This window comes from Podarcis pityusensis (genome assembly GCF_964106645.2).
Source record: "Podarcis pityusensis genome assembly, chromosome: Z".
NCBI lineage: Eukaryota > Metazoa > Chordata > Lepidosauria > Squamata > Lacertidae > Podarcis > Podarcis pityusensis.
In genome coordinates, this window is record NC_138044.1 from 19,404,149 (window position 1) to 19,424,916 (window position 20,768).

The 20,768-nt window shown below is 46.6% G+C and overlaps 1 protein-coding gene across 1 annotated transcript in view; it reads left to right on the plus strand.

Moving 5' to 3' along the window:
- Window positions 1–379: 379 nt before the first annotated feature.
- Window positions 380–20,768, plus strand: part of EFNB1 (ephrin B1) — a 74,555-nt gene continuing 54,166 nt past the window's right edge. Inside the window, exon 1 of the mRNA XM_080989935.1 lies at window positions 380–789. Coding sequence (XP_080846061.1) covers window positions 644–789 — 146 coding nt within the window. The 5' untranslated portion in view covers window positions 380–643. The remainder of the gene's footprint in view (window positions 790–20,768) is intronic.

A 20,768-nucleotide genomic window follows, 5' to 3' on the forward strand; every position in this document is an offset into this window, starting at 1 on the left:
TAACAGTAATAATGTTATTAAAGCTCGGCTGCCTCCCTTCCCGTTATCCTGTGAGATAACGGGTCAAGCTCCTGTGAGAGGAGCAGCAGCTGTCAGGACTCGGAGTAGGAATAGGTCTCCTCGTGAGCCGGCCCGTGCAGCGCGCGAGTCAGCGCCGTCGCGGCAGAAGCGGTAGCAGCAGCAGCAGGCGCGGGATCGGTCCCCCGGGAGCGTCTGCCGCGGCCGCGCCTCCCCGAGCTGGGCGTGGCCTCCGGCTCCTCCCGCCTTCTCCTGCAGCCGTCACTCACGGCAGGACCCGTTCTCCGCCGCGCCGCCATTGGCCGACGCACGGGGGCTGTCCTCGGTGACCGCCTGCTCGCGGGTTTAGAGCGCGGCAAGGGGTGCGCGGCGCGCCAGTCGGGGTTTGGCGGCCGGAGAGTGCGCGGTGTTGGAGCGCACCGAGCAGGAGGAGCAGCCCGGGAGGGATTGCTTAGCCTGGCCGGAGGAAGAGGGATCGCAGCCGGCTATAGGAGCTGCCTGAAGCCGCCGCAGGAGGCGCCGTGGCGGATCGGGGATTTACTTTTCGCTCGTGGTGTGGATTTAACAGGGGGAGTCGGAAGCGCAGGCGCCGGAAAGCCGGCGGCGGAGGCGGCGGAGGAGGAGGATGGGCCGCCCGGAGGGGACCCACGACGGCCGCCGCCTCCTCTGCCGTCGGCTGCTGCTGGGACTGCTGCTCGCCCTGTGCCGCCTGGCGCCGCCACTGCTGGCCAAGAGCCTCGAGCCCGTCGCCTGGAGCGCCGCCAACCCAAAGTACGTGCAGCCTCGACGGGGACGGAGGGCGGGCTGGGGAGGCTGCCGGCCGAGGCCGGAGCGGGGAGCACCGGCTGCATCTTCAGTCCCAACTCGGGAGCGGCTCCGTCGGGCTCTTCTGTCCAGGAATCCCTTCTGCTGGGGCTGGGTTGGACAGGGCGGGCGCTGGAGTCCCCTTCTCCCTTCCCCGCGTTGTTCCTTCGCCCTTGACCGGCCTCGGAGGGCGAAGCGGGCGCTCCCGCTCGTCTGAAAGGCGCCGGCGTGTCCCGAGTCCGGTTTCGGGTTTTTTTTCCCGGGGAGGAGAAAGGGCACCTGAGTGGGTGGTTGCATTTCCCTCTTAATTTTTTAACCCTCTCCCCAATTTTCATTTATTGTCTTGGGGGTGAATGGCCCTTCTTTGTTGCTGAAATAGAAAACCGAGTGAGTCCGAATTGCCTGTGTGTTCTTTAAAAATGTATTTTTAATTGGATTTTCAATCGCGTAATGAGCAAACAGGAAATATCAAGGCAGCACTGTCCAGATTGTGGAAGACAAAGGAGTCTCCTGGTGTGCGTTGGTAGGGGGGGGGCGCCTCCTCTTTTCCATCTATTTTTTCTCTGCCAGTCGGGAGTTTCTTTCTCTTAATAGGCGACGGACTAATTCTTTCCCCTCCAAGGACTTGTCTAACTTTCACCCCTGTTAAATGCTACACTCAGGCAACCCCTTCTTCACCCATTCCTCTCCGCTTTAAAACTAGGCTTCTTGAGTTGAATGGTACCCCCAAGGGTCACCCAGTCCAACCCCCTGTGATGCAGGGGTCAAATTGGGTGACGGGTTCTTTTGTTGCAGGAAAGTGGATTTTGGCTTGGCGTATGTGTGGGAATGGGACAGAGAGCTGAGTTAAAGGTGGGGGGCCTAAGTGCCACACTCTTTTAAGGTGTTTGAGGGTTTTCGTAAGGGACCTGCTTCCTTCCTTGGCTTCTCTGTTTGGGCCCTGAGCACTTCACCTGGGGGGAGTGTCATCTCAGGTTGCACCCAGACTGGATGCTGGCGCCCACTCTTGGGTGTGGCTGGGAAGGTAGTTGTTCCTGGTGAATGCCGTTGAATAGGGCGCCCAAAATTGACCCACTCTGATAATGGAAATTGACCCACTGCAAATGGAATATTTCTTCCTCCCCTCGTCTGGCACCAAGCGACCCCTGGGGTCGGGTTTATCCCCTGCCCTTCTGTGGTTTGTGGGGCTACCCCTAAACCTGGCTTGTCGAGAGTAGCTGAACCCCAAAACCCAGACTTTGAGTTTTTAGTGAGTCGAAGCAAAAAAGACTATTACTGGCTGCGCCCAGGAAAAACCACTGTGCCCTGGAAAAACCACTGAGACACCCAGGAATAGATGGTAAACATTGGTGCCAGCATAGTGTTGATTTGTCCAGCAGGCCTTCTGCATGCCGCCTTGGCAGGCCTCTGTCTGTCAGACCCAGCTGCAGAAATGTTTGCCAGGCGTTTGCAGACACAAAGCATCACCCACTTCTCTTTACTGGGCTGTGGGGTTTCCTGAGTTTGACTTTGCAGAAAGTCTCACTAAGTGCCTGGTTTCCAGTCTTCCCGGTTCTCCTTTTCCCCATTAATTTTAACCTGAGATACCTATTGTACTAGCTTGTGCTGGGCAAGGAGGACAGGTTTTGGATTCAGCCCTTCCACTTCTCCCTCATCAAAATGCAAATTGGAACCTCCCTGGGGCAGAGACTTGTCTGTCCCCATAATACAATATTCCATGGAGTGCCCTGCACATGGCAGCATAATGAAAAAATACTTTAATAGTGGCAAGAACCATCCTTGGATGTAGAGAAAAGTGTGTGGGTCCTCCCTCCATGTGATATTTATTATTTATTTATTTATTTCATAAAAATTACACACTGCTCGATTGTAAAAGAAATAAAAATCCTCAAAATGGCTTACAAAAAAGATAACAAAATGATCTCTGAGTAAAAAGGAGGACGATAGTTTAAGACTGATGAAAAGTTGAAATAACAATAAAACAGATTAAAATTCCCATCAACTTTCTAAACATCTCGAGAGGCTTGTCTATACAGTAATGTTTTCGACAGGCACCGAAAACAGGACAGTGGAGGATAGGCAGGGAGTTCCGAAGTGTAGGTGCTGCTACATTAAATCTAATAATGTAAATAATAATATATGTGGTCAGGCGGCTTGATTTCCAATAAGCAAAGTGGTTTCCTAAAATGATCACTAAGAAAAATTACCAACAGCAATGCAAGGCGTACAAAAAATTAAAAACTAAGTGATAATGATAGGAAGTGCATCTTTTTGCACCCATGCTAATGGAAGTTAAGTGGGGGGTGGTGGGGTGGCCCAGCAACTTGGGAGCGCTTAAAAAAGCTGCGCTGTTGCTTATATTTATATTGTTGTCAATAGGTTTGATAATGTAGCAGTATTAAATAAATAAATAACATTGTTTCTGGGTTCCTGTAAGTCCACTGTTGGGACCTCACATTTTTCCTTTTTATTAAAATAATTGCAGTGCAATTCCAGGCCTGCCTCTGTACTGTACTTGGTTTGTGCAAAAGAAATGTTAACAATGGCAGATGTTTCTTTCCAAACAGTCCTCTCAACTGCGAGAGTAAAAAAAAAAGTCCTCTGAGAGATGTTTAGATTCCCGGTTGGAGTGCTAATTATCCAGAGACGTTTGGAGACTGATTTCATCAGGATGTTTTGGGAGCGGCTATCCTTTATCTTATAAGTCTGTTTATCTCTTTTAGGGTGGGGGAAAAAATCAAGGGTGAACTAACCCTCTGGAGGGCACCCCCACTTTGTCCGTCAGGGAATAAAGCCCGGAAGGTGGAGGGAAGGAGAGGTGGGGGGGGGGTCATATTCTTTTCAAGTCACATAGTTGGGAAAGGACCCCTTTTCTCCAGCCTTCAAAATCATCATGAGCATTTATTAAATTTATTAGCTGCTACTTTTCTCTGAGCGCGACAAAAAGAATTATTCTGCATCAAGTTGTTGGAAGACATATTTAGATGTCCCTGAAAAGAGGAAACTTTTTGATAAAATTGAAGAACCCCCCCCCCCCAAGTGACCCAGCAGATCAGTTTTTAAGGGTGGAACTGGAATTCGTGAGCAGGATTCTGGAAGAGCCTGAAATCTTCACGCTTTCTTGGGGGGGGGTGTCTCTGTTTAGGAGTGGAGGGTTTATTTTATTTGGGGGTAGGTGTGCGTCTTTAAATACAGTGGTACCTCAGGTTAAGAATTCAATTTGTTCCCGAGGTCCATTCTTAACCTGAAACTGTTCTTAACCTGAGGTACCACTTTAGCTAACCGCGCCACCCGCAGCCGCCGGAGCACGATTTCTGTTCTCATCCTGAGGTAGAGTTCTTAACCCGAGTACTATTTCTGGGTTAGCAGAGTCTGTAACCTGAAGCATCTGTAACCGATGTGGGTCTTGAAGTTTTGAGACCCTTTTGTGGGATGATTGGTCATCGCTTCCAAATAAAAAGGGATAGCATGCCAAATAACAGCTAGAAAGTGTCTGTATGATAAGAGACCTCTGCCAAATATTTTATTTTCTTTACTTTTTCATACAACATAAGAGCATAAGAGGAGCTTGCTGTTATCAGCGTCGCTCTCCAGATTTCCATTATGAGAAGCTTGCAAGCAGAATTCGAACCCAGGAGCAACTCTCCCCTCCTGCAGTTTCCAGCAACTGGGATACAGAATTGTCACTGCCCCCTGACCATGGAAGCACAGCTTAGCCATCGCGGCTAGTAGCCATTGATAGCTGTGTCCTCCTCTATGAATTTGTCTCATCCTTTTTTTCAAAGCCATCTAGGTTTGTGACCATCACTGCCTCCTGTGCCAAGCGAGTCCCACAATTTAACTAAGAAGTTCTTTCTTTGATCTATCCTGAATCTTCCTGCATTCAGCTTCACTGGGCATCCATGAGTTCCAGGTGTTATTTGCACTTTCTCCAGATCACGCATAATTTTATAAACTTCCATCAGTATTCAACAATGTGCCCCCCCCCAACCTGGAGCACCAAATGCCTATTTAATTGCATTTGATTTTAAGTCCTTTTTTAAAAACAAAGGTATAGTTCGGTAAATGTATTTAGAAGCCTGTGACTTTTGAATGCTTTTGGACTAGATTGCCCTTGAACCCCTTCCAATGCAATTCTAGGATTCTGTGTTCTGCCGATATTGCATATGTAATAAAACAAGACCAGGTTGAGTGAGAAGTCGGGGTTTTCTAGGCTGTTCAACTCTCTCGGGACGTTGGGTTGTCAGTTTGTCCAGTTAATATGAAGTCCCAGAGTTGTGAGATCTGGTTCTCAAAGCAAGCCTGCATTTAGGGTCTCCCAAAAGATGGAGAACTTTTTGCCATGATCATTTAGGTTGGTGGCCATCAGTGCCTCCTCTCCCATAGTTTAAGTATGTACTTAAAAGAAGCACTTTCTTTTTTGTCTGCTGAATTTTTCAGCATTCAGTTTTGTTGGATGCCCATGAGCTACAGTGTTAGGACCGAGGAAGGAAAACTTTCCTCTAGCCAGGCATAATTCTTTAAATTTCAGTCATGTCACCTTTTTCCCTCTACGCTTAAAAAATCCCGAATTCTGCAACTTTTCTTCGTAGGGGAGCTGCTGCATCCCTACGGTCATTTCAGTTTCCCCTTCTCCGAACCTTTCCCAACTCTGCAGTATATTTTTAGAGGCGAGGTGGCTGGCACTGTACTCAGTGGCACGTTGCATTCACCATGCTTTCCCACTTTTGGATTTGGGGTGGCTGGAGGATGTGGCAGCAGCAGTCTGTGGTTGTATTGCAGAGCAGGTCGGCAAGGCAGAGAATACCTTGCAGGGGAACATCCTACCCTTCCGTGTGGTTGGAGATCTTGTTAAGTTCCCAGCAAAATAATACGGTCAGAGACTTCAGCTGAGGAAGTCTGTGTACTAAAAGCAAGCAAACTGCTTACGTTTTAAAGACCAGCTTTTCCACACTTACTTCGCTGTAAAGTCTCTTTCTCTCTCCCCCCCCCCACTCTTTTTGTTTGTTTGTTCTGGAGCTTCCTCTGTGAAAACCCGCAGTTTGAAGCTGAATTGGAGCAAACAGCAATTCGGGTTTTCTGTGGATTGCTGTTTGCTCTGATTGAGCTTTCAAAGAGCGGGTTTTCACAGCGAGAGCTCTGGAGAAAACAAAAAGCATTAAAGTGTGGACTATGCGTGGAAAGCATGGGGGAAAGGAAGTGTGGATAAGCCTGGAGATTGGATTCCACCCCCCTTCCCAGATGCCTTGAGAAGACCGTCATGAAAACATGGGGGGTTGGGCTAGATGACCCTTGGGGATCCCTTCGAATTCTGCAATTCTACAATTCTATGGAGGTTCGTTTATTGTAAAGCTTTCCGTTTTATTCCATAAAACAGAGAACAGTTATAACGACAGGTGAAGATTGACAGACAAAAAGTGAAGCTATAAAATAGGCACATAGAATGAGACTGGTTGCGCTTGGGTGAAAATAACAATGTCCAATTAAAGAATATCCCCTTTATTTGATTATTCCAGTTTTGCCAGGCTTGAGACAAGGGTTGTTCAGGAAATGATGCTTCTGTTGTATATGTCATATAGAAATGCCAAATCATACCAAAAAAGCCTGGAGGTTCTAGCCCTTGTTGAAATATCAAATTATGTGCATTTTTCTCCACTATAGCTCTATTACAGAGCAAGTGCTAGCTACTAAGCGTCCAGTGTTAAGATTTTGGGCTGCTTTCCATAGAATTGTAATGACTGGTTGAGCTGCCAAGATCATATATAAAAGCTGTTCTGTTGATACTGGTATCATCGAAAATAATCAGTAGCATTCATTCTGGACAAGAAATAGCAGCTTCTTTAGTAATATTGATCACTTCTGTCAAAATCAAATTCCAAAAAACCTTGCACTAACTTGCTTTTATTGGCAGTTTTTAAGCAGAGTTTGGACGGTCGCCTGCAGGAGATTCTTTAGCTGTGCGATTTGTGCATTGCCAGGGTTGGACTAGATTACCCTCGGGGGGGGGGGTGTCCCTTCCAACCCTTTGATTCTGTGCTTCATTTCAGGAGATTCTCTGGAGCACATAATGGTGGTTCTGCCTTCTCTGCCCCCACCTAACTGGCCTCCACAAGTGCTGTGATTTAATATTTGTTTTCAGAACAAATTGCCTATATCCTTTAAAAAGGAAAACAAGAAGTGTGGAGTTTTCCAACCTGGTAGAAATGGTGTTGCACTTTGCGGTGTTGAGAAAATCACTTGAAATGGTTCAAAATTTCATATGATTTAACAGAATGTAGAAAAGATGGATACTAACACCTTAAATAATCTATTTCTATTGTAACCAGCAGACAGAAAACCAGAAGTTTTCTTCCTTTATCTTTTATGTTTCTTATCTTTCTGTTCTTTTCTTCTTTTCCTTTCTTGTTCCTGTCTTGTTCCCCTTCTCTCTCTATCCTCTCTTTCTTGTCTTTTTGATTCTGTGTGTTCCAAATAGTATTTTATTGTATTGTGAAAACTGTAATAAAAATCATTTAAAAAAATGAAATCGTTTCAAATTTCTGTGCACTACTTCTGCCTCCAGTTTTCTTTTCCTCGCTCCGACATAACTTCTGCTACTCTAAAACAGTAGTTTATAACTATCTGAATGCCACCAAAGCCAGGATTGTGGGAGAACTTTTAGCTTTCCTTAAAACATCCCTTTGGCTAACATTCTTGAGTTAAATATCTGATGGAAGGAACAAATGCCGCTTTACCAGATTTTACCTGTTTTAAATCTTCAGTTTTATAGAATTGTAGAGTTGGAAGGGGACATCTAGCATTGCTTCTAGGTAAGCAGGCAATCATTTGTTTTGTATTTTGGTAGAGATAATGGAATCGGAGTTCTCTACCTTTTCATAATATTTAAACATTTATTTCTTCGTAGTTGCAGGGCGAAGATGTCTCGAATAATTCGTGAAATGCTTACGATTCGTTCTGCGTTTCAAATTCGCTATTGATTCTTGATCGTCTGTTGGAATTTTCCTTCCAGGAAAAGTCCCTGTATATATGCTCGTGTCTGTGAGTGTGTCAGACAGACAGACAGACAGACGCTGGTCTGGTTTTAATTTTATCCCCTCGTGCCTGAAGTGGGAAGTCTGCGTAGCAAATATCTTTCCGGGGAAAGGAGAACAATGGCCTTGCTTGGGTGATTTCAGTCATCCTTTTTTCTGCAATGCCAGACGTCCGGGGTTGCTCGATTCGGGGTGACGGAGTAACATCTTGGAGCCAAGGGGTGAAATTTTGTGGAGAAGTCATAAGGACGTCTGAAGAACCTGCTGGATAAGGTTCCATCCTTCCATTCCAGCATCCTGTCCACACGGTGGCCAACCAGATGTCTCTTGCAGAAAACCAGCAAGCAGGATCTGAGCAACAAGAGTCCTCTTTCCTCCTGCAGTTTCCACCAGCTGATACCCAGAAGGTGCCTCCAACTGGAGGCAGAGCATAGCCACTCTGGCTAGTAGCCATTGATAGTCGTCTTCTCCATGAATTTGTGCATTCGTCTTTTAAAACCATCCCAATTGGTGGCCATCATTGCCTCCTGGGGGAGCACGTTCTGTAGTTTGCACTTAGTGAAAAAGGACTTTCTTTCATCTGCCCTGAATCTTCCAACATTCAGCTTCACCGAATTGCCCACGAATTCTAGTGTTAGACATTCCTTCTTGCCATTTTAGTCAGTAAACATAGTGTATTCAATTAGGCGCAGCATAGAGAAAATCTGTTTGGCCAGTGTGAGAACAGGATACTGTTTCGGATGGGCCCCTTGGCCTGATCCAGTCAGCCTCATCCTGTGTTCTTATGGAAACCTCGGGAGGGGGAGTTCATTTGTACTCGAATCCTCCTTGCAGGCTTCCCAGCAGACGGCATAAGGTCTACCACTGAGAGAACAGGATGCTTGGCTACATGGGATCTCATTGTGTGCTTACAAGGCCTGATGCTTCTGAATGGCAGTTGCTGGAAACCGCACAGCGGGAGAGTAGCTACCTTGCTGCTTTCACCCTGGTGCATCTGGTTGGCCTCTATGAGACCAGGATGCCTCCCTCATCGAACAGCCACGATGGCCTCTCATTTCCTCAGGTGCTGAGAGGAGTGCAGGGCTTCATGTCGGCCTTGCTCCACTTTAGAAAAGAGGCTGGTGGAGGAGGAGCTGGACAGGAGCCAAGGGCTCCCGGGCCTGGGATTGGGAAAAGGGAAGGCAATAGGTGTTGTTTCACCTGAGACATCAGGTGTACCTGGGCCATACCATTGTCAGGTTGCAGGCAGAGGGGTGGGTGGGATCGCAGGATTGGCTGCTCCCCCTATATCCCTCTATATGGGCTTCCCTTGTGCTGAATCCGTAATGCTGTGGTGTGATTATTGAAAGAAGCGAGGCCTTGTCAGCATAGAACCAGAATTTTAGGGGTGGAGGGGACCCTGAGGGTCATCCAGCCCAACCCCCTACAGTGAAGGAATCACAGCTAAAGAATCCTCAACAGGTGGCCACCCAACCTTTCCCCATATCAGGGAGACAAGAGACGGCAGGTCCTTAAAGTTTCTGCCTCCAGGTTGAGGTGTTGCAGCCTGGGGAAACCATTATTATATTATTACATTACATTACATTACATTACATTACATTACATTTCGTTTTCATTTCATTTATTCGGAGCATTTTCATCCCCTCCCGTCAGCCAAAAAGGCTCCCAGAGCAGCTTCAGTGAAAAATGAAAATGAGACATTCTCTGCCCATGGAGGCTAAGAATCTTACAAACAAACAAACAAACAAACAAACAAACACAGCACACAAGGAAAACGAGTCAAGGAGGGACCAAAAATATCAGAACTCAGACAGCAGTTTCTAAACTGTTGTTGCTACAGTGGGCAGCTGCCACAGTTCAGGGGCTGATGGGTCTGTATTTTTGACAGAAATGATGGAATGAGCCTTCTCCCCATCTCTCCCACTGAGGCAGCCTGGTGTAAGGGCAACACAAAGTGATTTACAATATTTTAAGCAAAAACAACAACAACCCAACCCCCCCCATACATACATGATAACCAGCATTTTGTGTGTGTGTGTGTGTGTGTGTGTGTGTGTGTGTATGTGTGTATAGGTGTGTGTGTGTGTGTGTGAGAGAGAGAGAGAGAGAGAGAGAGAAAGAAAGGTGTGTCTTTTCCTTAAAAAAACCCCTATGTTAAAATATCCCACCCACGCAAAAAGGCGATAGATGATTAAAAGCCAAGGTGTGGCAAAAAAGGAATTTTTTGCCTGGCACCTAAAGATGAGTAATGGTGGTGCCAGGCAAGCCAAAATAAACTTGGCCATGATTCCTGAATTTTTTGGGGGGCGGGGCGGGGAAACAGGGATTGGACTAGATGGCCCTTGGATCCCCTTCCCCATTCTCCCCACTTCCCAATTGTATTGCAAGCTTGTTGAGTAGCCACAGCGTACCTTCCATGTGCAGGAAAATTCTACCTTTAAATGCCAAGGGCTTGGAAGCTGGCAAGTGGTTGGGGGTAGAATTCTTCCTTATTTCCTTCTTCCTCCTGTCTGCTGTGGAAAGTAGAATATTGTGGGCTGGATGGATTTTTGCTTCCATCCGAAGTTCTTGAGCAATCATGGAGGGCTGATATGCAGTGGAGTGGACTCCCTCAGAAGATGGTGGATGCCATTCCTTGAAAGCAGGATGGCTACCTGTGAAGGGATTATTGAGCTGTGATTCCTAACTTGCAGTAGTTGGGCCAGATTTTTTTTTAAATAATATTTTATTTTTTACTAGTTGGGCCAGATGTCTCTTAGGCTGCCTTCCAACTCTAAAGTTCTACAACCTGCTTCTTCCTCCGCTGTTTGTCGTTGCTGAACATCCCGCACCTCCTGCCGGCCAGTAGCCTGAGGGCGGACAACTGAGCCCCCTCAGGACTGAGGTCAGATTTGCTCTCCACCGTTTGCCAGAGGCCCTTGACAAAGGTCTTTTTACAGTAATGGGCACAACCTTGCGCGGCTGAATGCTGTCAGTGCATGATATCTCAATGGGCAACCAGGGATGGGAAGCTTCCCAGCTTGGCTTTTTATAGATGATGAGGACCAGAGCGAGCCCCCCTTATGTCAGTAAGCCCCTTCCCCCTTGTGTTGATGCAGAATTAAGAGCCTCTCATTCCCTGCAAGGTGCTCCTTAATCATAGTTGTGTATAGTACAGTTGGAAGGGATCCCAAGGGTCATCTAGCCCAACCCCTTTCAGGTGGCTATCCAACCTCTGTTGGATGGAGCAGCTCCCCTGTGAGGAAAGGTTTTAGAGTTTGGGACTTTTTGGTTTAGATAAAAGGTGAGGAAAAGGGAAGGCATAATGGAAGAGTACTTATTCACACATAAACTATGGAACTCACTCCCGCAGTAGGCAGTGATGGCCGCCAACTTGGATGCCTTTAAGAGAAGATGAGAGAAATTCCTTGAGGAGAGGGCTATTGATGGCTACTAGCCAGGATAATGGCCATGCTCTGCCTCCACAGCTGGAAACAGCCATGCTTCTGAATCTCAGTTGCTGAAGACTACAGGAGGAGAGAGAGCTCTTGCGCTCAAATCCTGCTTGGGGGTTTTCCATTAGGGCAACTGGCTGGCCTGATCCAGCAGGCTCTTCTTATGTTTCTCTGTTTAATATCTGTAGGAAAGAAGGCTGAGAAAGTGAGGCATGTAATGGCAGGAAGAGATAGAGTTCCATATATTTTTATTAAGAAATCACCTTCTTTTGTTCTTGCACTCAAACCCATAATGGGCATCTGGTCAGCCACTGTGGGAACAGGATGCTGGACTAGATGGGCCATTGGCCTGATCCAGCAGAGCTCTTCTAATGCTCTCTGCTCCAGCCGGGTCCTGTCCTGCCTTTGCAAGCCCTTCTGAACATTTGCATTCTTCTTTCTTGCTCTGCAAAACTGCTGTCTCTGCCTGGGCCCCAAAGAGGCAGGGCTGCGAGGGAACTGCTTGGTGCGCTCTCCCTTCCCTTTGATTAAAAACATGGTCTCTTAAGCAAGCAGCCCCTGAAATGGCTGAGACAGGGCAAGTATGTGTGTGTGTGGAGATGCAGGAGTGGGAGCGATTGGTCTTCACTTGGAACAGGAGGGCAGTTTGCAAATGTGCGTGCTAATTAAAAGAAAGAGTGTGCAATTGCCTGCAGGCCTGCCTGCAAACTCAGCTTTGCTTTTGTGAGGAGTGCGATTCCTTTGTTTAGTTTTGCCACCAACATGATCTTGGTCTCCCGTGAGAGGGAAGCAGGGAGTCCATTTCAGGCCACCTTCCTCTCCCAGGAGAGAAGCATGTTTTTAAGATGTTGCTCACTCTGTGTATGCCCAGACATTCTTTCTTTCTTTCTTTCTTTCTTTCTTTCTTTCTTTCTTTCCTTCCTTCCTTCCTTCCTTCCTTCCTTCCTTCCTTCCTTCCTTCTTTTTGGAGCAAGGTTTGCCTCCCAGTTAAGGGAGCTTGATGGCTGTACACCAGGAAAGGAATTGAAAATAAAACTACTGGTAACCTAATTCCATTAGATAAATCTCTTGGTGCCAACCACACTTGCAATATACTCTGTACGGTTCTGGTTGCCTCACTTGAAAAAGGATAGTGCATGGTTGGAAAAGGGCAACCAAAATTATCAAGGGGACGGAGCGACTCCCCCGTGAAGAAATGTTGCCATATTTGGGATTTTTGTAGCCTAGAGAAAAGGCAAGTAAGTGGTGACATGCCTGGCATTGAGAAAGTGGGTAGGGAAAAGTTCTTCTCCCTCTCACAGAACACCAGAATTCATTGGCATCCCAAGAAGCTGAAGATAAAATGAAGGATTTCTTCACTTAGTATGTAGTTAAACAACGTCACTTGCTCCCACGGGAGGCAATGAACGCCACCAACTTGGGTGGCTTTAAAAGAGGATTGGACAAATTCAAGAACAGTGTTATTGGTGGCTACTAGCCAGGATATCTACGTATTCTGCCTGCACTGTTGGAGGCAGCAAATGCTGCTGAAAGCCACAAGAGCAGAGAGTGAATCTTGTGCTCAAATCCTGTTTGTGGGTTTTGCACGAGGGGCATCTATTTGGCCGCTGTGAGAAGAGGACACTGGAGTAGGTGGGCCGCTGGCCTGATCCAGTAAGCTCTTTTGTACAAGCTTGTCTTAGCCTCCCCCAGGCCAAGACTTTGCCCTGCAGAAATAGGTTGACCAGAGGCCACCGAAAGGCACACAGATGCCTGACTTGTCAGCGAGGCAGCACTGAAAAGCTGCCCTTAACTCAGGAGTCCCCATAATTTGCTTATGCTCCTGAAAATGTGCAAGCAGCTAAAAGTGGTAGGAGGAAAGTGTGATCCTGGAGGCTGGTTTCTCTTTTCCTAAAAAGGATCTTAGAATTGTCCAAACCCCAGCAATTCAGCAATCACAGCTAAAGGAATCCCTGACAGAAGATCAACTGACCTCTGTTTAAAAATCTCCAATGAGGGACAGTCCAGTATTTTCCAAGGGACTGTGTTCCTCTGTGGAAAAGCTCTTACCTTCAGAAAGTTTTTTCCTAATGTTCAGTTGGAATCTCCTTGTTTTTGAATCTGGGTCCTCCTGTCCGATGCTTCAGAAAACAAGCTTGTTCCATCTTCAGGTGGCTTATATCTACAGTTTATGTCCAGGCTACCTGGAAGACTGTATTCCTGCATATGAATCTGCCTGGGCTTTGAGATCTTTGGAGGAGGCCCTTCTCTCAGTCCCACCACCCTCAACTTGGTGGTGTTGCAGGAAAGGGCCTTCTCACTGGTGGCTCCTCTTAGACAGCTTAGGAATTCCATCCCCAGAGAAGCCAGACTGACTCCCTCCTTGCTATCCTTCTCCCAGCAGGTGAAAACCTTGTTTCTACAGCCTGCTTGGGGACTGGCTGCTTTAGTGAAACGCCTGGTGCTGTGCTGCTTTTATTGTGATTATATGTTTTTAATAGAGCTTTATTTATATCTATATTAGATGCAATACGGTTTATTCCAAATTATATATGTCATTTTAATTATATTAATGTTTAAGTGTTTTTAAATTATTGCTTCTCCTTCCCTGTGTTTTTAGCTATTCTTATTTTATTTGTAAGCCGCCTTGAGTTCCTTTCAGGAAAAAGGGCAGGGGATAAAGAAATTGATGATGATGATGATGATGATATCACCTCTCAGCTCTTCTCTGAGCTAAAGTGCTGAAATTGTATGATATTGGCTATCTGTAATCCTAACGACTCCTCTACAGGGTAGGACACTGTGTCTGGGCTATTGAAATGAATCTGCATCTGGTCGCCCCCCCCCCGGCAACTCCTGCTTTCAGAGTCCTTTTTTTGTCTGCCAGTAAAATATATCTGGAAGGAAGAAATGGGAGACTGAACCAGTAACTTGAAAGAAAGCTCACCCAATTAAAAATGGAAGAAACCCCCCCGCAAAGGGTAAAAAGCATAAAATTACTTTTGTTACGAAAAATATATATGCAGTTACAGTGATTCATAGGAAATGCAATAAAGGTTGTATCTCTGCGTAACTGTTGCCAAATACTTCAAAGTAGGCAGACGCACTTAGGGTGAGTGTCAGTGAAATGATCTTGGAGGCGAAGTCCAGGATAAAACCGGTTATAGATTTCCTACCCAGCTGTGATGGGGGGGCGGGGAGAGAAAGTTCAGAAACCCCTAATCCGATCTGTGAGTTACTGTGCACAGTACTGGGCAACTCACCTCAAAAAGGATCATAGAATTGTGGAGTTTGAGGGGAACCCAAGGCTCATCTAGTCCAACCCCCTGCAACGTAGGAATTCGCAACTGCACTGCAGAGTTGGAGAAGGTTCAGAAAAGGGCAGCTGAGATGATCAAGGGGTTGGAGTGATGCCCTGATGAAGAAAGATTGCAGCGTTTGGGACTTTTCGGTTCAGAGGAAAAGCAGAGAAGTGGCAATATGGCGGCAGTTTATAAAATTATTCATGGCCTGGAGAAAGTTGGAGAGAGAAATGTTTTATTCCTCTCATGACGCCAGGACTCGTGGACATCCAGCGAAACTGAATGTTGGCAGATTCAGGACGGATAAAAGAAATTCTTCCTTAGTTACGCTCCTGCAGGAGGGCAGTGACGGCCACGACTTGGATGGCTTTAAAAGAGGATTAGACAAATTCATGGAGGAAGAGAGGGCTATCAATAGCCACAATGGCTGTGCTCTGCCTCCAAAGATGGAGACAGCGTATTGTTGGAAACCCCAGGAGGGGAGAGCGCTGCTTTGCTCAAATCCTGCTTGTGGGTTTCCCATTAAGGGCATCTGGCTGGTTAGGCACTGTGGGATGAAGGCGCTAGCCGAGATAGCCCTTTGGTCTGATCCAGCAGACTCTAAATCAGAGGGCATCTCCACCTGCCTTCCAGCCCCTACCTGAATACTGGCATGTTGGAATTTGAACTGTTTTTCCACAAGGGGTTGCCAGCCTGCTGTGGCCCCACTCTTTGCTGGGAGCCTGCTGCTGGCATCCCCATATACCTTCTGGGATCCCCTCCAGCCTCTCTAAACTTGTAGAGTGTCCCTGATCCATTCCTGCCCTCAGACTCTTTCTCTCTGAGCAGGACTTTGGTTCCAGAGAGACGACTGGAATAATTATTGCAGATCATTTCCCACTTTAACAGGGTCCTGCTGGATTGCTTAGTCTGCTGAACGCATTGCTCATTCTCCCCTCTCAATTTCTGAAGCCTTCCTCATTCCAGCAATTATTATTTTTTTCCACCCAGTGGGATCGTATTTCTGCTTTAAGAGCTTTAAACCCCCTGCAAAGAAACACTCTAGAATTGTTGCACAGAATCAAAGAATTTTAGGGTTGGAAACGACCCCCAAGGGTCATCTAGTCCAACCAACTGCAAACAACGAAGCGTTAGGCAGAACCTTCTGAGGGCAATAGCCATTGGGCAGTGGAACAGGCTCCTTTGGAACAGGGGCCTTTGGAAGGTGGTGCGCCTTCCTTCGCTGGAAGTTCTTAAGCAGAGGTTGGATGGCTACCTGTCATGGATGCTTTAGTTGATATTCCTGCATTGCAGGGGAGCGGACTTAGATGAACATTGCAGGTTACCTTCCAACTCTACAATTCTACATTCTAGGTTAGGGTGGTCCACATTTTCATAACAACTAGGCTACAAGAGTACTTCATCATAGAACCTGCCTTGTTGCACCATGGTGGTGCTGGAGAGTGGCCAGAATTTGACACCCTTCCACCTCCTTTCCAAAGCCCAGAGCCTGCCCCACTTACCAGGCTTTGGGAAGGCAGCTTGAAGGAGGGAGGGGGGCATCAAATGTTGTGGAAGGCTGCATGTCGGACCACCCTGATTTACATGGTTTGGGCCATTCTCCCTCGAGGCCCACCAGAATATGTTTTGCCCTGCGAGCCTGGATCTGTAGCTGCACTCTTGAGCATCCCCACTCCCAGCTGTCAAGGCTGGCAGGGTGGTGTGTTTTCTGCAAAGGCCTCCTCTCTCTCACCTCCCTGCCCCCTAGCTCTGGGTGATGGATTGGCCCTTGAAAAGGGGGCCCTCCCACATTCCACCCCATTGAAAAGGGCTTGACAAGTAATGAACTCCCTTTCCTTTTCAGAGGCTCCGAGCTTGTGTGACCTCGTTTCTTTGTCTATGAGGCAAATTTGATTGGATGAGGCCTGCTCCCTCTTCCTTCCTCCCCCCACTCCAGGTGCTGCTGCCCTCCCTCCCCAAAACCTGGAGATAATAGGGCAACTCCGGGTCCCCTTTATTTGAAGGGCACAAACTCCCTGGTGCTAGGGGTCATTAGGGAAGGAATTGAAAATAAAGCTTCCAGTATCGCAATGCATTATACAAATATTTGGTGTGTTTGGAATATTTGGTCATGTCACCTCAAAATGGATATTTGGAAAAGTTTCAGGAAAGGGCAACCAAAACTGTCAAGGGGACGGAGTGACTCCCCTGTGACAGACAGCCACCCAACCTCTGCTTAAAAACTTCCAAAAGAGAAGAGTTGCAGTGCATGAAGAAAGGGTGCATTGTTTGGGACTTTTTAGTTTAGAGGCCATATGAGTAAGAGGCAAACATGATAGAGGCCTATGAAATTATCTGTGGCCTAGAGAAAGTGGACACCCATCAAAGCTGAATGTTGGGAGATTCAGGAGAGTTAGAAGGAAAGACTTCTTAGTTAAACTGTGGAACTCACTTCTGCAGGAGCTCATGACGGCCTCAGACTTGGATGGCTTTAAAGCAGGATTAGACTTCATGGGGGAGAAGGCTATTAATTTCTATTGGCCACTCGATAATTCTGAATATCCTTAACACGCCATTTTCAGAATGATTTTACCATCAAGAAAGTTCTTGTTTAGTCTGAATCTCCTTTATTTTAACTTGAATCCATTGGTTTGGGTCTTCTACCCTGGAGCATCAGAAAACAAACTGGAAGGGACTCTGAGGGTCATCTTAGTCCTTTGCAATGCAGGAATCACAGCTTAACCGTCTAAGTCTTGGTTTCCAGATCCTTGATCATCTTGGTTGCCTTCTGCTGCACACAATCAACCTTGCCAACGTGCTTCTTGAATATCCTCCTTGTAACTTGAACCCATGGATTCCTAATTATAAGAAGGGAAATTCCAACTGTACATCAGGGGGAACTTTCTGACAGTAAGAGCCGCTTGACAGTGGAATGGACTCCGTTGGGAGGTTGTGGACTCCTCTTCCATGGAGCATTTAAAGCAGAGGTTGGGTGGCCATCTGTCAAGGATGCTTTAATTGTGATTCCTGCATTGCAGGGAGTTGGACTAGATGACCCTCAGGTCCCTTCCAACTCTACAATTCTACGATACTTAGAATTTTGGGTGCCCAGAACCAGCACTCCCAGTGGGGTCTGATCAAAGCAGTATAGAGTAGTGCTGTGATTTTTCTTGATCGGGACACTTGAGTTCAGTTAATACAGCCTGTAATTGCATGAGCCTTTTTTTGCTGTTGGCTCGTGTTAAGCCTGTGGTCCCCCAAGACATCACCTTCCTTTTCACATGTCCTGCTATAAAGCCGGGTGTGCCCCCCCCCCCATATTTTGGCATCTGATTATTCCTGACTAAATGCAGAACCTGGCATTTGCCCCTATTGAAATCACCATATTTTTCCACGCATAAGACGCCCCCATGTATAAGACGTCCCCCTATTTTTGGGTACTCCAAATTAAGAAAACACCCCTCAGCACTACCCGTGTATAAGACGAGCCCCAATTTTAAACCTATTTTTTTTATAAAAAGAAACCTCGTTTATACACAGAAAAATACGGTAATTGGATGAGCTGTAGCCCAGTTCTCTGGTCTGGGACTCCTTCGCTCCATTTGGGCTTGGAGGTCCCTGTGGGTCATTCTGACCTGGGTATCTCCACTTAGAAATTTATCCCCACATTGCTTATGCTGAATCTGCAACTCTCGTGATTTGCTTAATGAATGTTTCGTGCCAGTACAAGCCTGGAATTTGCTTTGAGCGTTGCACATGGCCAATGAGTCACTTATTTTAGAATGAGGAATAAAAATTGGAAACTACATTGAAGCAGGAGGAGGCTGTCTCAGCTCAATGCATCAGCAAGCAGCCTGTTCCTTGAGGAGCCACAGATCCTAGGGGAGGGTCATTCTCACTAAGGGCCCCCAAGAGTGGGTTTGGGCCCGAGTGAATTCCCCCCAGGTCCCCCAACAAATGCAGACCAGCTAAAAACCCTTACGTGGGATTTGTATTGATGTACAAGCCCCCACTCCAAGCAACTATGCCCTGCTTATTATACAAATGAAACATGGAATAGGAAAAGAAAACAATTAGCCAGAAAGTCCATATAAAAAATATAAACGTTTAAAAGAAACTTTTTTGTTCTGTTTGGGGTTTTTTCCGCAATAGATTTGTGATGATCCATGTTAAGCATTGGAAAGGCATAAAAAAGTTCTCTAAATTGGCTCCATATTCCGTGTGACAGCCCTTCAGATATTTGAAGGTGGCTCTCATATCCCCTCTCTGCCAGCTCTTCCCCAGAATAAACATGTCCAGCTCTCTCTTTCATGGAATTATAGAATTGGATGGGGCCACAAGAGTTATCTAGTAGTCCAACCCCCCACAATGCAGAACCCACAGATAAACCATTCCTCATAGGGCTTGGCTCCCAGACCCTTGATGGTCATGGTTGCCCTCCTCTGCACACCTTCCAGCTTATCAATATCCTTCTTGTTTTAACACTGTAAGTATTTGCACATGGATATCTGTATTTGCTTGGAACTGTTTGGAACCTCTCCAAATGCTTTTGGTTTGGGTTGGTTAGGAGAGAACTGTGTTAACCTCTAATTTCTGCTGTCTCTCTGAGGGCGAGTCTTGTCTTTGTCTTTTACAAGCTCAGCAATCCCATTTTCCTGTTCCCTGGAGATCTGCTGAACCCACTCAGGTAGAAAGGACGTCTGAGGTTTAAAAATAGACCCCACAGAGGTAGAGGCAGGTTAGAGACCTCTCCCGCTGAAAGAAACTGAGCAGATGCAGTCGGAGCCAATAATAGCTCTCATCGTCGTGATTGCCAATTAAATGTATTCCTTTCCATAAAATTTAAGCCCCGCTTGATTGTAGAAAACCTCAAAGCGGTTTGCAAAAAGACTAAAAATCAATAGGGTGATTGGTAAAAATGGTTGAAACATTCAATCAAACTAAAAAAACACACATTGTCATTCCAGGTAACAGGGTAAGGTTTGTCTTAAACAAAAAATATTTTTAGCAGGCATTGAAAAGTGTACAGCGAAGGTGCCTGCCTGGTATCAATAGGCAGGGAGTTCCAAAGTTTGGCTGCTTCCACACTAAAATATTGATTTATTATTATCATTACTATTATTGCTATTACTATTAATACCAGTTCGGGATTCAAGATAAAATAGAAGAAGCTCAAAACGCAGGAAATTACATTAAAATGTAATTGCACACTAATAGAAATTAAAATGATATTGAGAAAGATCCATTAGAAACATGGGCAACAACAATAGAAACAGTAAATGGTATAGTGAAGGTGTCTGCCTGGCATCAAAAGGCAGGGAGTCCCACAGTGTAGGTGGCAGCACTATAAAAGAGTTGAGTCCTTACAAATGTGGAATGGGGATTATGTGGTACCTGTAAAGGACTGCCGCAGTTGTGTGGGCTCCAGTGGGGTAAGGCAATGTCACAGGTAAATCGGTCCTAAATTATTAAGGGCTTTGTATATAGGCAGTGACCATTTTATGCATGTCCAATTGATATGCAATCACACACTTGTTGCTGCCGTCAATGAAGTGGACCAAAAATGGGGTGGGGCGGAATGGAACATGTGTGTGTGTGTGGCTTATGTGTCTTCCGCTGATGCGCACTGGGGTCAGGAACAGAACCCCCATGCATAATGGTTGCCACCTGTACCACTTGAACTCATCCTAGTAGCAAATGGAGAACCAGTGCAGATCTTTTGAGTACTGTATAGGGATTATATATACAACAAGGCCTTGCAGCAACTGGGCTGCAGAATCCTGCTCTGGCTGCAGCTTCTGGATCCAGCATGACAGAAGCCCCACCAAGAGCCCATTGCAGTGCAGTGGTACCTCCAGTTATGGACTGGATCCGTTCCGGAGGCATGGCCGTATCCTGAAAAGTGCGTAACCAGAGGCGCCCTTCTGCGCACGTATGCACGCGGCACAATTGAGCGCTTCTGCGCATGTGTGCGTGGCGAAACCTGGAAGTATACAGTTCCGGGTTTGCCGCATTTGCAACCCGAAGTTTACATATCTAGAGGGATACGTAAGCAGAGGTATTCCAGTCTTGAAGGAGCTGATTTTAAAGGGAATGTAAGGATCTTAGCTAAGGGCCAGCAGCGGCGCCTGCAAGGACCGGAAGGAGCCTCTTGCTCGCTGGGGATCAGGTTTTGCAAACGGCAAGCTCAGAATGGTCACGGCCTCCACTTCACAAGGCCT